Genomic DNA, 13,885 nt, shown 5'->3' on the forward strand with positions numbered 1-13,885 from the left:
TCCATTCTTTAAAACTCTCAGAGAGGCTGTTGCTGGCTCCTTCCAGTGAGAGTGAATCTGTGGCAGATTTGTAGGTGCTGAGGACAGAGTGGGTGAGGAGGGTGAGCAGGAGGGTGTGTGGGGGAGGACTCTGAGGGGTGCAAATGAGTGCCATTGCAATGCAGTGAGAGGTTAGTGCTAAAAATACTTATTGACACATGGGCTCCAATTCACAAACAGGGTCAGACACAAACACACAAGCCGGCGTCCGACGAGGTCTCATTCATCCAGGCACGCACACACACGCACACACACGCACACACACACACACAGGCAACATCAAACAAAAATCATGCACATATGATATCACACACACACAACACATGCACTACATAAAGTCATGAGTATAAACCACAGAAACACTGACCCACACTGAGTTTGACTTGGCAGTCCTTTGTTTCACAGAGAGTCTGTCAAACAGAGCGCACAACTCTCTCCTCGCTCAAGCACAAACAAACCCAGCTGCCATATTGTGAACCTCTGCAGGAGGAATATGGGAAAGCTGCTCTGTACACATGGCGTTGAATGCCCACTGTGGCAAATATTGTTTCGGAGCTTACCCCACGCTGACTTACTGCTGGGAGAGTTTACCGAGTGCTGATCGCCTAACGAGAGAGTGCTGGGTTTACAGAGTCGTTGTAAAAATATGGGTGTGTTATGATCACCTGGTGGAGTTTCTCCACATCTCTACTGCACTGTTAAATTGTCTTTGTGCCTAAATGTTTGTTTTTAAAGGTCTTTGCCTTGACAGGTTTACAGTGGAAGAAACACTGTATGAATCTAAAAGTATGAATCTATAAATTCTATTATAAGAAGGAGAGTAACAGTTATTAAAGACAGTACTTACAATTATGTTTTCATCTATGTCTATTGTGTTTTTGTTACCTCAGAATGAGCTCTGTAATGTTATAAAGGGACTCTCGCTCGTTCCAGGAGGGCCTGGAGAGCACGATGAGTTCAGCTGTATTCTCTGGCGTTTATAGAAAACCACTGAGACCAACACAAGTATTATTACAGTGTGCTGTTGTATTGAAACAGCAATACAAAGCAATAATTAGTGCTGTGCTATGTCTACATTCGTCTCTATGTAGCCTAATGTAAACGCCGGTTAATGTGTATTAAACTTTGAAACTGCAGTCTAGTGTCGTTTAGCCTTTGAGTCCACAGAGCCCAACAATTTGTACTTCCATGTTTGTACTGTAGCCCAGAATGAACAAACACTGACTTTAGGGAGGACATTTAATGTTTAATGTCACCTGGTGTCCGATAGACTGTTATTAATTTGGTTGAAACAAGAAACTTCACCCCTAGATGGCCCTGAATTCTACATACTGGTCCTTTAATGCATTTAAATGCTCAACACTTATTACAGTAGTTATGCAGTAATATGTTGTTTCATTGGTTCATAATCTCCAGTATAAGGTCACATGATCAACCTGAAGGGGATTAATAGATCACTGTAACTCAAAGTGATAAAATGCCTCACAATCTCTCTCTCTCTCTCTCTCACACAACCACCCACCCACCCACATTTAGCCCTTAATGGAACCAGCTCCTCAGAAATAAGGGTCTGCCTCATTAGGACCAGGCTTTGGTCTCCATGAGGACTGCTGGTCCAGTGTTTATGAAAAGACAAATACAAACACACTGTCTTTTGTGTCAAATCTTCATGACATGTGCTAGACTTTGCGAATCTCTAGTTTATGGCAGTGGAAACCAACTAGTGGAGGACATCTGTGCCTGAGGACCTGGGTCTCACTGTCCCTCACAGCACTGCTGGAGAACCAAGCTGTAAATCAGTATATGTGCGTGTGCGCGTGTGTGGTCTCTGTATATGAGTGGAAAGTATGTGTCTTAAAGCTTACATGTAGCAGCAGCAGAAGAACATGGATTTTTCTGGACGGGCTTCACCCTCTTCTACGGTACTTGGACAACAAAGGGAAACGATGGTGGAAAAATGCCAGAGACACTTAATATTGAGAGAGCAACACTTGCTGACATGCACAGATAAGGAAAGCTGTTTGTAACACATGCAGTGCACCCACATAATTGTTAATGCAACGCCTATTATAAAAAGTGATAAAGCTGCAGCACATGGCAGCACATGTGGCACATACACACATTTAACAACACAAATCTGTGCACAATCAGCTGAATGCACCTGACTATAAAGTGCAGGAAACATACAGTAATGCTATGATAGCCCTCGAGTGACCACAGATGCTTACCTGCCAGATGACGTACGCAGTAGAAATGTTAGTCACTTTAATGGGACGCATTGGGAAATTTGAGTCTAATTTATGTTTGTTAAAAGGAGCCAAAAACACTTGACGTTCTCCCTAACTCTTTTACAACTTCACGCTCACTCTCTGTCTCACCTGTGTGTGTGTGTGTGTGTGTGTGGTGCACAGGGGAGCAAATAAAACCCAGACTAATGAATTTCTCGGCTCTGTTCACGCTCCAGCTCTGGTTCTCATATGAAACCAAGTCATTAGCGCCTGGCCTCACCCACATGTTAGCTGGGGTCACACAGGGAGCAGAAACAGGGCAAACAAGAAAAGGGCAAAGAGGGCAAGAGTCCCCACAACAACCTGCTTGCGTCATGAGAAAGATTTGCACAAAGAAAAAAGAAAATCCAACTCAAACCACATGGGCAAAACACAGCAGAAAGTAATTAACAGTTTTGAAATTTATGGTGTCACGCTCCAGTAAATCTGGGGTCTTTGTCTGGCTGTAATTATTGCCAAACATGTTTGAGGGCCACAACATAACATAGTAAGAACTCAAGCTGGGGAAATAAAGCAACTGTGATTTGGAAAGAGTTCCCGATGATTCCTCTTCCCTCCTCTGAGTTTATCTAGTCAGCAAATAGCATCTCTGAGTACCATACAAGTTGGCACCTAATCCAAATTACGCAAAATGAGGGGGATTTCCACCCACTTCCATCCAGTAAATAATGATTATGGCACTCCACAGCAGTGATTATCATCACAGTTTGGGCTTACACATGAATGGTGCCCAATGGTTCACAGACAAAAAATAATGAGATAATACTGTAACAGCAGCCAGATTTACTATGACAAGAGAGATGGATGGGAGTCGAGAGAGTCAACAATTTGACAAACACTGTCAGTGCAGTCATCCCACAATAACACTGATATAACGCACTTAAATTGGACATAAATCTCAGGGAAACGTTTCACATTTTTAGGAGATGACTATGGAAATCGTTTTAGTAGAAATTGGAAGAGGTGATAATTCAGTCCATATGCTTCACAGCTAATAAACGCAGTGGTTCAGTGGACGACACCGAGTGATATTTTATTGTTGGAGCGATTCTCTTCCTCCAAAGCATATGCTGCTTTATTGAACGTATACTCATGTACGACACGGTGGGATAAAAGTGAGAAAGGGAAATGCTTTGATAAACAAATACCACGACATGTCCTTCATCTTTGCGAGACTGTTGATTCTCATCGTTGCTCCACATGGAGAGAGAGAGGCCTCCCGAGTGAGCACAGAAATCACACACAACACATTCCAGGTATTTCTTGGAATGATATGCGGCATTCTTCAAATATCTTCTTTCATCTGGATTTTATGACCTTGTAGAACCTTTTCAGTCTTAGAAATACACTTGAAAATTAAATTACACTTTACTAGTGCATCCCAATATGCAAACCTTTACAATGTCACTAACATACACCCAATAGCCACTTTATTAGGTACACAAGGCACCAAAGAAAGTGTCCAGTGAGTTCTTCTGCTGCTTTAAGGTTTGACATGCTGTGCTTTCAGCTGAGCGTTGGTCTCCTGCATATCATATATGCCATTACTTGAGTTACTCTATCATCTATCATAAATCAGTGTGGTCATTAGCCTCCAACCTCGATATCAACCTTGCACAGCAGCATCACCAGGCCCCGGACCATCATGATTGTTTAAGTGGCTCTGAACAACCATGCCATGTACAAAGCCACTTATGAAACCAATAATTGTTGATTTTAACTCATCTTGACTATGTCTACATACCTAAATGCATAAGGTTGCTACCATCGATGGTAATTGCATCAATAAGGAGTTTAAGAGGTGTACCTAATAAAGTGGCTGGTGACAGTGTAAACTGTCATTCAGGCGGTATACCAACTGTAATGGTTGTACAGCTTTGTTCAAACATGACAAAAGGTTCACTATTTTGTGCATTTGAAATGATTTCAGACAGAGATGTTTTGTTTTAAATTCTTTCACATTAAAATTAAAAGGTATTAAAGATCGGATTAGACACAATACAAAAGGAACTGAAAAAAGACCACGGTGATTTAGAGAATTCTTCTTTTTTTTAATTGCAGAAAGCAGTCCAGTTTATCAGTCGGCATAGAAGGCATGAAATGAGGAACGCAGCAAATGGCCTCAACACACCTCAAGCCATTACATGACATTCTGCAAACACTGTCAGTTTCTAGATTTCAGAAAAAGACACAGCCAGTCTTCTGTGATTCTAACATTATGTTAGCGTTGAATAACTGCTTTACATTGTACCGATGATAGAAATGACAGCATGTGGCTGCAGTGTGATGTATTACATAGTAACACAGCACTGTGCTATAGAGATTCCCCACTGTCTAAACTCATGAATGAGGTACAACAGCAGCACACAATAATAATACAGCACTCAGGATTGTTGTAGCGGTGAGGGAAGCTTTAGAGGCCAGTCTCTGTTTCTGTGTGGTAAAGGAACAATTGGACAGTTGGGTTAATACATACAATAACTTCTTTAATGAGAGTTAAATGAGGAGATTGATGCCTCATGTGTGTATGGTGTTCATGAAGTCACAGCTGGCAGCTATGTAGCTTAGCTTAGCACAAAGACTGGAAACAGTCGGATGCAAGTGGCGTAAAAAGATATCAGAACAATGCCACTTGCATCTGACTGTATCCGACAGTTCCACTGTTCTTCCATTACTTATTTAACTTGTAGAATAACTGTAGCCAAATCCTGCACTAAATACTGTAAATCTGTGTAAGTGTTGAAGGTAAAGTTTTGTAGTAGTTAAAACACTACAAGTTAAATTCCTGAAACAACATCGCCCAGCAACACAATGCCCTCTCTTTTCTCTCTGCCATCCAATGATTTCCTGAAACCTTCTGCTGACTGTGTAGAAGTACACCAAACTAAATATTACTTTCAGATACAGAACAATCTAAATCAAAACCAAGTTCATTAAAAATGAATCAATCAAACTCTAATTAAGTTGTGATACTGAAAAACGGCTCCTCCCTTCAACATCAAAGTTGAGACAGACTTTACTGGATAATGAAGATGGAGAGTGGTGGTCTTCAATCTCAAGCTGCTCTGACCACCATGCTCCAGTGAATGACATCATATTGACAGTGCATTGTATCCCCCATCCATTCCTGAACTTTGGCATCTCAGCTGTGAGGTCACTTATCAATAAAGAGATTGAAATCCAGTCGGTTGATTATTCCAGCCTGAGGGAAATGACCCTGCTCACTTATCTTTGAAAACTTCATGCAAAATAATAAGTTGAAATCAAACCAAACCAAACCAAACCCTTTGCTAGAAGCAACATTAACGAACAAGCGTCGTAGATGAACAAGCAGAGCAGAGGCACAACCATGAATACATGAGTTTGCTCTGTATACTATAGGGAGAGGGAGACAGGTTAGAACAGGTATTGTTAATGTATGGAGAAGGGAGTGATATGAGGAGTGGATTTGCGAGAAAAAATAAGAAGGAATGTACGTTTCGGGAAAGAAAGGAATGAGAAGAGCAATTAACTCTTCCTGCTTGACTTTTATCACTCACAGTCATTTTCCCGAAGGACATTGTACATGTTGACAGTGAAGCCAGATGGCTTTTCATTATTCCTCATTGGACGCCCAAACCCTTCATCCTCATCATCTCCATCCTCATCATCATCAGCATCCCTGTCTCTCTCCTCCTCTGGCTCGGTGCTGGACTCCCCGTCTTCCTCGTCACACCGGTCTCCAGCACCTTCCTCCTCGGTCACCCTTCCTTGTAGTGCCATGATCTCTGACAGGTCTGGGTGATTTTCCCAATGCTCTGTGGACCACAAATAGTTTTCACAACAAATCCATTCCACCCACCTGCTGTTTTAACTGAACCTGAAACTATGAATCATAGAAGAGCATATTTTACCTCTCAGGCAACTGTAGCCAAGTGGTCTGAGGCAAAGGCACAATCTGCCATCGATTGCCAACCGCAGGAGACTATTCGCTGCACGATAAACATCATTGCGAGCTGCTTTTGCCGTCTTATATCCTCGCCTCTCTGCCCAAGCTAAAGAAGAGATTAAAGCAACAGGTCTAAATGATGAAACGTACTATTCTAAGTTGATTACAGATTAAAAAGCAATACCTGTGTAACAAAAAAAAGACCATCACGACTGGTTCCTCTGTGGGAGTGACCTTAATTTTACACCAAAAACTCTTTAAAATCTATTAACAATTGAAAGGGTAACATTTTCCTGTTTATTTATTCATTAACTCATGATCTCATAAAAGCAGCAGCACACTGAAGCTGTCCTTATGCAGTGACTCTTTTCCCCCGCTCTCTGACGGGAGCGTGGCTTCACACACAGGTGATGTGAAAGTAACTTGAGTAAATGGCAAACTCAGTGTGCTACGTGCAAAATGTGCTTCATAAAACTAAAGATGTGTTCCTTAGCAACAACGAGGGTCCAATGACAGCGAAAGTCCCTACATGAACAGATTGTACATGTCACAGAGGAAAACTGTGAAACTGAAGTCAATTTGGGCTTTACAAACAACAGAATAATTTGATTTGGTGAAAGAGTAAATAAAAATGAAAACCTACAACGACTCCATACCCTGTAGCTCTGAGAACTCAGTTACACATAATTTAGCATCTCAAATACATGTTTTTTTGGATATTGTGAATATCAATCACAGATTGATGTTACTGTGAATCATCTTACCCTCACACACATCCCAGGCAGTCCAGCTCATTGTGTTTGAGCCCTCGTTTCTTAGGTGGGGTTCTTTCTCCAGCAGGCTGGGATGTTGGAGCTTAAGCGCAGAGAGGAAGGGAGTCCTCTCACACAGATAACCTACGGAGCTGTAGGGCTCCTGCAGCTGAGACACTGGGTAGATACCTGCCAGAATCTATTCAACAAAATCAAAAGGCAGAGGTAAAAACAAATGTTTATTTGAAAAAGGTAGTAACATACTAAAAGTTTAGAATCCATTACAAGAAACAACTCTCATGATTTGTGTCTTGGTGATCCTGATACATGGAAGTAAGTTTGTACCTGCAACTGCTTGTTGACTCTCGAAGGAAACACCAGTCCAGGACAGTCGCAGAGTTTGACTGTTGGGGTGAGGTAGTAGGTCTGGAAGTATTTGGTGTGACCTGGGGTTCGAGACACACTCACCACCTTCCTCCCCACCAGGCTGTTAATGACGGATGACTTGCCAACATTGGGAAAACCTGGAAAAAAAAAGGATGATCTTCAGTATCAACAAGTTATGTTCACTTTGCTTATGTTAGCCTGAAGTAGAACTTGGCAATAATTCAATGGCAAAACATAGTACTGGGTGGTATGACCAAAAATTTATATCCATGTATTTTTTAAAAAATTCAATGGTTACACAGTATATCATGGTATTTTTGATGCTTGAGCAAGAGTGAGTCCTCAATGCGTCAATATGGCTGTAAGGCCGAATGTCTCTGTGACACATGGTTGTACCTATACAGCCCAAAGTGAGAATGCCATCTTTGTAGAGCTCCTCTGATGGACTGCTCATCTCCATGGAGCTGTCACTTTGATGCTCCACCAGCACAGATTCTGCTCCCTCATCTGCTTCCTCCCCATCATGTCTCTCAGCATCAGCATCTCTCAGAATCTTCTGCTCCCAGCTGGACAGGTCGACTGTGAATAAAATGAGCAAGTGGAGTGAATATTGCAGACAAACTGATGCATGTGTGACTACACAGGTTTTACTATGTGTGCGGTAGATAAAGAGTAGATTTCCACCTCTCCCTGCTGTGATCTCCCGACAGGCCTTTAGAATGTCTAAAGGACCTCCAGCATTACTCCAGTCAGCCTTCCTCCTCATCCTCTTCTTCTGGAGCACTGTAAGTCAGACAGAGACAGACAGACAGACATGGGTATTTTTAACAGGTTATTCTGATATTATACCAGGGTAATGTCATTGATTGGCTGGCTGGTGTGTTTTTTCGATTTCCCCTGTCCCCCGGCATTCCCCCGATGCCAATTTTGACTCCCTGCAGTCTGCCTCTCCTCACCTGTGCTGTACGGCTGCCCACGGTGGGAGGTGAAGGAGACTATTTGCAGGTGGGGAAACTGAGATGTCATGTAGTGTTTCCAGGCAATCACGAGTGGGGGAGGACACAGGTCGGCTTTGTTTAACACCAAAACCACCTGCTTCTGCAGCTCTCCTGAGATGTAGTGGTACAGGTCTGGAGGGAACTGCAGCACCTGGGGGGTTTACGCGAGGACACACATTATTAAAATAGCAATCACATCATGTTCAACAAATAAGCCAATATATCATTTCATTTATAGGCTCGAGGCGAGCTGTGCCATTTTTAACTTTGCCATTAACCTAGAACCTCTAAAAAGAGGAAGTGAAATCACTTCACAGAAGTCTTACAATATGATATTTGGAATTCAGTTTAACTTTCAGCTAAACTCTTAATTACATACATTGGACAGAAAGGTAAATTAAATACAACAATTTCACTCACTTAAAATTATTTTTTGATTGATCCCAATAGTCTTCATCTTCATATCTACTTCCACTTACTTTGATTATTTCAGTATTGACATAAGGTCACAGTTATTTCAAACAGACAGCTTGAAAAACACATTACAACTAAATATACAAACAGATGAATAAAAACACTGTGTTGGGTATAAAGATGGATCATGACTATGTCTCCATCTAGTGGCCAGATCCAATCTGAAGACATCCTTTAATTGAAAGATGACCTACCGGGTGCCTGATGTCCACAATGAGCAGAATGACATCGGACATCTCCAACACTCTCCATAACTGCCTCCATGTCTACAGAGAGGGAAGCATAGTCAAATCATTTAATTGGACGAGGTATTCCAAGATACAGTATAAACACACACACACACACTAGTTTAACAGCACTGGGCCTCTTAACTGTAGATCACACTGCTTCACAGGTGTTAATAAAAATGAATTACAACGCCATCAACCTACAAAGTATGCCAAATGTTATTTCTTTTCCATAAATAACATTTGAATAATATTATTACTGGTAGATAAGAGAGGAGGAGGAACAGGATATGTCAGTGAAAATCTCCTCCAATCAAAACAGAGACAAACCTAGTTTGACGACATAAAGGAGCAGCGTGGGCTCACTTTTTTTGGGAATTTTTCCCTCAACAATCTATACTACTGTTGTAGTAGTATAGACAAACATATCCCAAACGATTCAGAATTGTCCTGACTAAATCTAAAACTTAATACAACGGTTACAGATCTGCTCCTGGTCTCTCTTTGCTGTTTCTACCTCACCTCCTTCTTTCCTTTTCTCTCCCCACTTTCTTTGCCTCACGTCTCCTCTGTCCCCCATTTTTCCTTTCATGTTCAATGAGTGAACTGTTGGGTTTTCTCTTCTCTCTTCAATATACTGTATAATACTTCACTATGTACATAGCCTTGAGATAATGTGCCACATGCCATATGCCACAACCATCAGCAGTTTTTAAAAAGTGTGACACCAACCCACTGACTCCTCTCTCTCACTCCCTCTCTCTACGCCTCACTTCAGCTGTAACTGCTGCTGCAGCAAAGGCTCTCAGCTCTGCTGAACAGCTCATTAATACTTTTATTTGTCACATGTGCCACAAACACAGCACATCGTACACCTGTTACAGTAAGAAAAAGCATTCCAGAATTTCTTCTCCCCGTTTCCAATCATTTTTTCATGGTTAGAATAGCGGCTAGCACTGTTGACTTGCAGCAAAAAGACCTGGGAGTTTGCATGTCCTCCCAATGTGTGTGTGGATTTTTCCCTGGTACTCTACAGAGGTTAATTGGATACTCTAAACTGCCCATAGGTGAAAATGTGAAAGTGAATGGTTGTTTGTCTCTATGTTTGCCCTGCAATGAACTGGCCATCTGTCCAGGGTGTACCCTGCCTTTTGCACTATGTCAGCTGAGATTGGTTCCAAAAGCCCTTGTGATCCTCATGTGGTGGATAAAGAGGTAGACAATGAATGAATGAATGAATGAATGAATGAATCTCAGGCTTGCTTCAGCAGGGGTGCACATGGCGCAGCGAGAACCAACTATGTGTCAGTATGTCATACAACCACACTACCAAAAACCTGAACTATCCCTTTAACAGGTGTAAAGACTCTCTTATTGTGATGATTATGTGGAAGCTTTTCTGTAAGGTAGTGATGTAGCATTGAATCTTTGCCACATTCATATACTTTTTCACCCTCTGTACTACTTAAATATCCATCATCTCTAGATTAATGAGAGTCACTGATTACATCACCAAGTGCTACAGCCCCGCTGTGATGTACTGCCTGAGCTCAGCCCACACACTTTGAAATAAATGATCTGCAGGCTTTTTGGCTTTGAAACACAATATAACCATTTTCACAGGCTAAGCAATAACACAGCATGTCGGTAAGATATGATGATGATTGTTCCCAGTGGAAAACACAAGAAAAAACTGCATCAACAAAGTCCATGTAATGATGTAATGATGCTTTTAGTTCATTGTATGTGACCACCATTTACATATTTTAGATGCAAGTGGCTAAATTAGTCTGCAGAGCAATTGTGTTGTTGGTTTAATGCAGTACTCCTCAAATAGTGGGGCAGGGGGGGGCGCATGGTAAGGTGTCAGGGGAGGCGTGAGAGGCACGGCAGGACAACTCACACAGTGTTTTATACAGATATCAGTTATCAGGTTCTCAATAGTATTTAAATTCGGGGAATGGTCAAGCAAATTAGGAATTCTTCTCCACTAATTTAAGATCGTTTTTCTGCCTCAAAAAACATTGCTCTTATATAACAAATATGTTGTGTGAGTACCAACTAACTCTGCTAGTATGTCTGCTAAGTTACATACCTCAAGATTGTGCTCAAAGTGGCTGAGGGAGCCTGGTGGGTTTCTGGAGTGCAGATCATCAAGATACTCTCTGAATGACTTCTCTTCTTTCCTCAGCAGGCTCTCTCGTGTCATATCATAATTCCAAGATGGCCGCCGAGGGAAACCAAGACCTGGCAGTGGATAATCAAATTTCAGTGTGTCAAAGTACAGACCAAAACTATTGACCTAATCTGAGCATCCATTTGTCTTAATTTGTGACTGTCATTTTATAAATTTATTTATTTATTTGTTTAGCAGCTGTACCTTTCTCTGAGGGATAGATGTCATTGATGTTGATTTCAAGTTCTTTGTCTGAGACTGGCTGCAACGTCTTCTCCCTGGCCAACTTCTTTCTCTTCTCCACATCCTCTTTACTCTCTTTCTCAAAGTGCAGTCGGAACCTGAGAAGAGGAATGATGATCATTTAAAATAAATGTCAAAATTTAATTTCACTTATATGAGAACCTTTAAATTTTAGAGAAGATCATTTAAAGTAAGGGTTTCTTATGGCAAAAACAATTAAGATATACAGTGGGTCTTTTATAATAAAGGAAGTTACTGTTGCAGGTTTTAAAATCAAGACTCTTATTTATTGTATGCCCTGACAATACTTGGCTATCAAGTAAAGTTGTAAGCATCCTGCTGACACATGAGGTTACTCTTTTTATGATGACAATAAGTCACAAAGTGATCTATATTTATCTCAGCAGAATTTGTGTTCATAATGACACGGACCACTCACCTGTTGGGGTCATGTCGCCCATCTCTACTAAAAGGCTGCTGGTTTATTCTCCTAATATCAGTGGTCTCACTGTCTGAAGTATCTGACTGACGATCTCCTCCTCGCTCCACACTGGCATTGCGACTGCTAGGTCCAGAACCTGTGTCACCTTTGATTGGGGGCAAAAAATCATGTCAAAACACAGCATACATCAATGCACTTTCTTTTCTTTTTAAAAATGGATGTTTACAAGTTCTAACAGCAATGATTAGTGAAGTAATAGATGATAATAATCATTAACTATTAAGAAAAACTGTTTTAGTTGTAGTTTTCTTTTAGGCAAAAATGCAACATTTTGTTGATTACAGCTCTTAAAATGAAATTGTTTTATGCTTTTCATCATGCTTTACATGATTGCATACTGAAAATGTTTACCATTCAAGACTTGAAGATGTCAGTTTGGACTATTTTACTAGTTCATAGACTAAACAATCAATGGATAATGCGAATAATCAGCAGTTGAAGGTGACCAACATTCACTGATATAATAAGACTCATGCTTTCCATGTAGAAAATTAGAGGTACTTGTTTCCAATTATTCTGACGTTTGTAACTCTATACTGTTGCCCTGGACTGTTTAACCACAATGCACTTGACCTTGCATAATATGAATTACTCTACCCTACTATTGTACATTCTTTGGTATTCATAATTATTTGGATTTGTTTCAAATGATCTCAAATAAATACATCTCCCAATACATGTATGTTAAAAAGATATGCAAGAATTGTTTTAATTAGCCCTGCTTGTTTGGACAGACTAGAATAGATAATAATCTTGCATACTATATGCATGGACTCTGAAATATGAGTGTCAATTAATGTTAGTGAATTCATTGTAGTATCTTAAAAGTATTAGGTCTAATATTGGAAGAAGTACTCAGTACTTTTATGATTATTTTACTACACTTGATGGTAGTTAAGGCAAGGCAGGTTAATGTGTATGGCAGCAATCAGACACAGGGGTGATTCACAGTACTTTATATAACGGATTAGGAGAAATTAGCTGAAGAAGCTCAAGATACTACAAAGCACTTCTACGGTCTCCCAAACACATGCACATGTACATCACCTGGAAATATTGACTAATGAACACATTGTCATATTGCTTGGTGTTGTGTCTACTATTGTTAACTATTAAAACCGTCAGAAGCTGCGTTGTTGACCCTCTGGCACAAGCAAGTCAGCTTTTTCATAATGTTATACGCAGGTCAGATTCGAGAGCAAGTTGTAAGTAGAGCTAGCTAATATAGAACATGAAGGTTTACTTTACAGTTTCTTGTGTTTTCAGCCAAATAAATCCAAATTTTAAACAACAGACTCACTGACAAGCAAACAGCTTGCTGATGAAGTACGCTGTGGAAGTTAGCTGTGGAGCATGAACCGCTAGCTAACTGCCAACGCTAGCACGGTAACGCTAAAGGCAAATGTAGTTACCCCTCTTTCTCTCCCGTTTGACTTGCAGCTGTTTCTTCTTCTGTTTGTTGCTGAATGGCTTTTTCCGGGGCATACTAAAAAACGAGCTGGTTAATATAGTATTTAAAAATCTACAAACTATATATTCCTACCTACAGCTTGACACGCAGTTTTGCTTCAGTCGTTATTTACATGGGTGAAGTTTCTCGACTCCTACACTTTTCAGTGACGCCATGTCCACTGCAGACTGCAGCGCGCGGTGGGCGAAACTAAGTACAAGTGATCACAAACCACGCGATCTTTGGTCATTTTGACTTTTTATAAGATTGTTCTGTTCAGATAGCTTCTCTGCGAGTAAACAGTATCAATCCGAGTATCATTACTCAGAGCAACCGTGAAGATGTGTCTTTGTAAATCGGTAAACCCCCTCCTCTTTTGGTACTGTCCACTTTTGTAAACACCTCACACACATTTGCACAT

General features: G+C 40.8%; 1 protein-coding gene across 1 annotated transcript; it reads right to left on the minus strand.

Moving 5' to 3' along the window:
* Positions 1 to 4,357: 4,357 nt before the first annotated feature.
* Positions 4,358 to 13,654, minus strand: gnl1 (guanine nucleotide binding protein-like 1). The gene is made up of 12 exons (XM_044034943.1): positions 13,427 to 13,654; positions 11,952 to 12,099; positions 11,474 to 11,610; positions 11,189 to 11,340; positions 9,061 to 9,132; positions 8,351 to 8,543; positions 8,079 to 8,177; positions 7,791 to 7,973; positions 7,353 to 7,531; positions 7,020 to 7,206; positions 6,221 to 6,361; positions 4,358 to 6,124 (listed from the first exon to the last, which is right to left on the minus strand). The coding sequence occupies exons 1-12, from the start codon at positions 13,497 to 13,499 to the stop codon at positions 5,859 to 5,861; spliced, it is 1,830 nt and encodes a 609-aa protein (XP_043890878.1). The 5' UTR covers positions 13,500 to 13,654; the 3' UTR covers positions 4,358 to 5,858.
* Positions 13,655 to 13,885: the final 231 nt, after the last annotated feature.

Source organism: Solea senegalensis, linkage group LG9 (assembly GCF_019176455.1).
Source record: "Solea senegalensis isolate Sse05_10M linkage group LG9, IFAPA_SoseM_1, whole genome shotgun sequence".
NCBI lineage: Eukaryota > Metazoa > Chordata > Actinopteri > Pleuronectiformes > Soleidae > Solea > Solea senegalensis.

Excerpts from the sequence above, each read along its gene's own strand:
- gnl1 (XM_044034943.1), bottom strand. The coding sequence starts at position 13,499 with ATGCCCCGGAAAAAGCCATTCAGCAACAAACAGAAGAAGAAACAGCTG. Across the intron at positions 11,341-11,473 it reads CATCTATCCCTCAGAGAAAG|GTCTTGGTTTCCCTCGGCGG; the intron begins GTACAGCTGCTA and ends ATCCACTGCCAG. Across the intron at positions 7,532-7,790 it reads TCTCACTTTGGGCTGTATAG|GTTTTCCCAATGTTGGCAAG; the intron begins GTACAACCATGT and ends TTTTTTTTCCAG.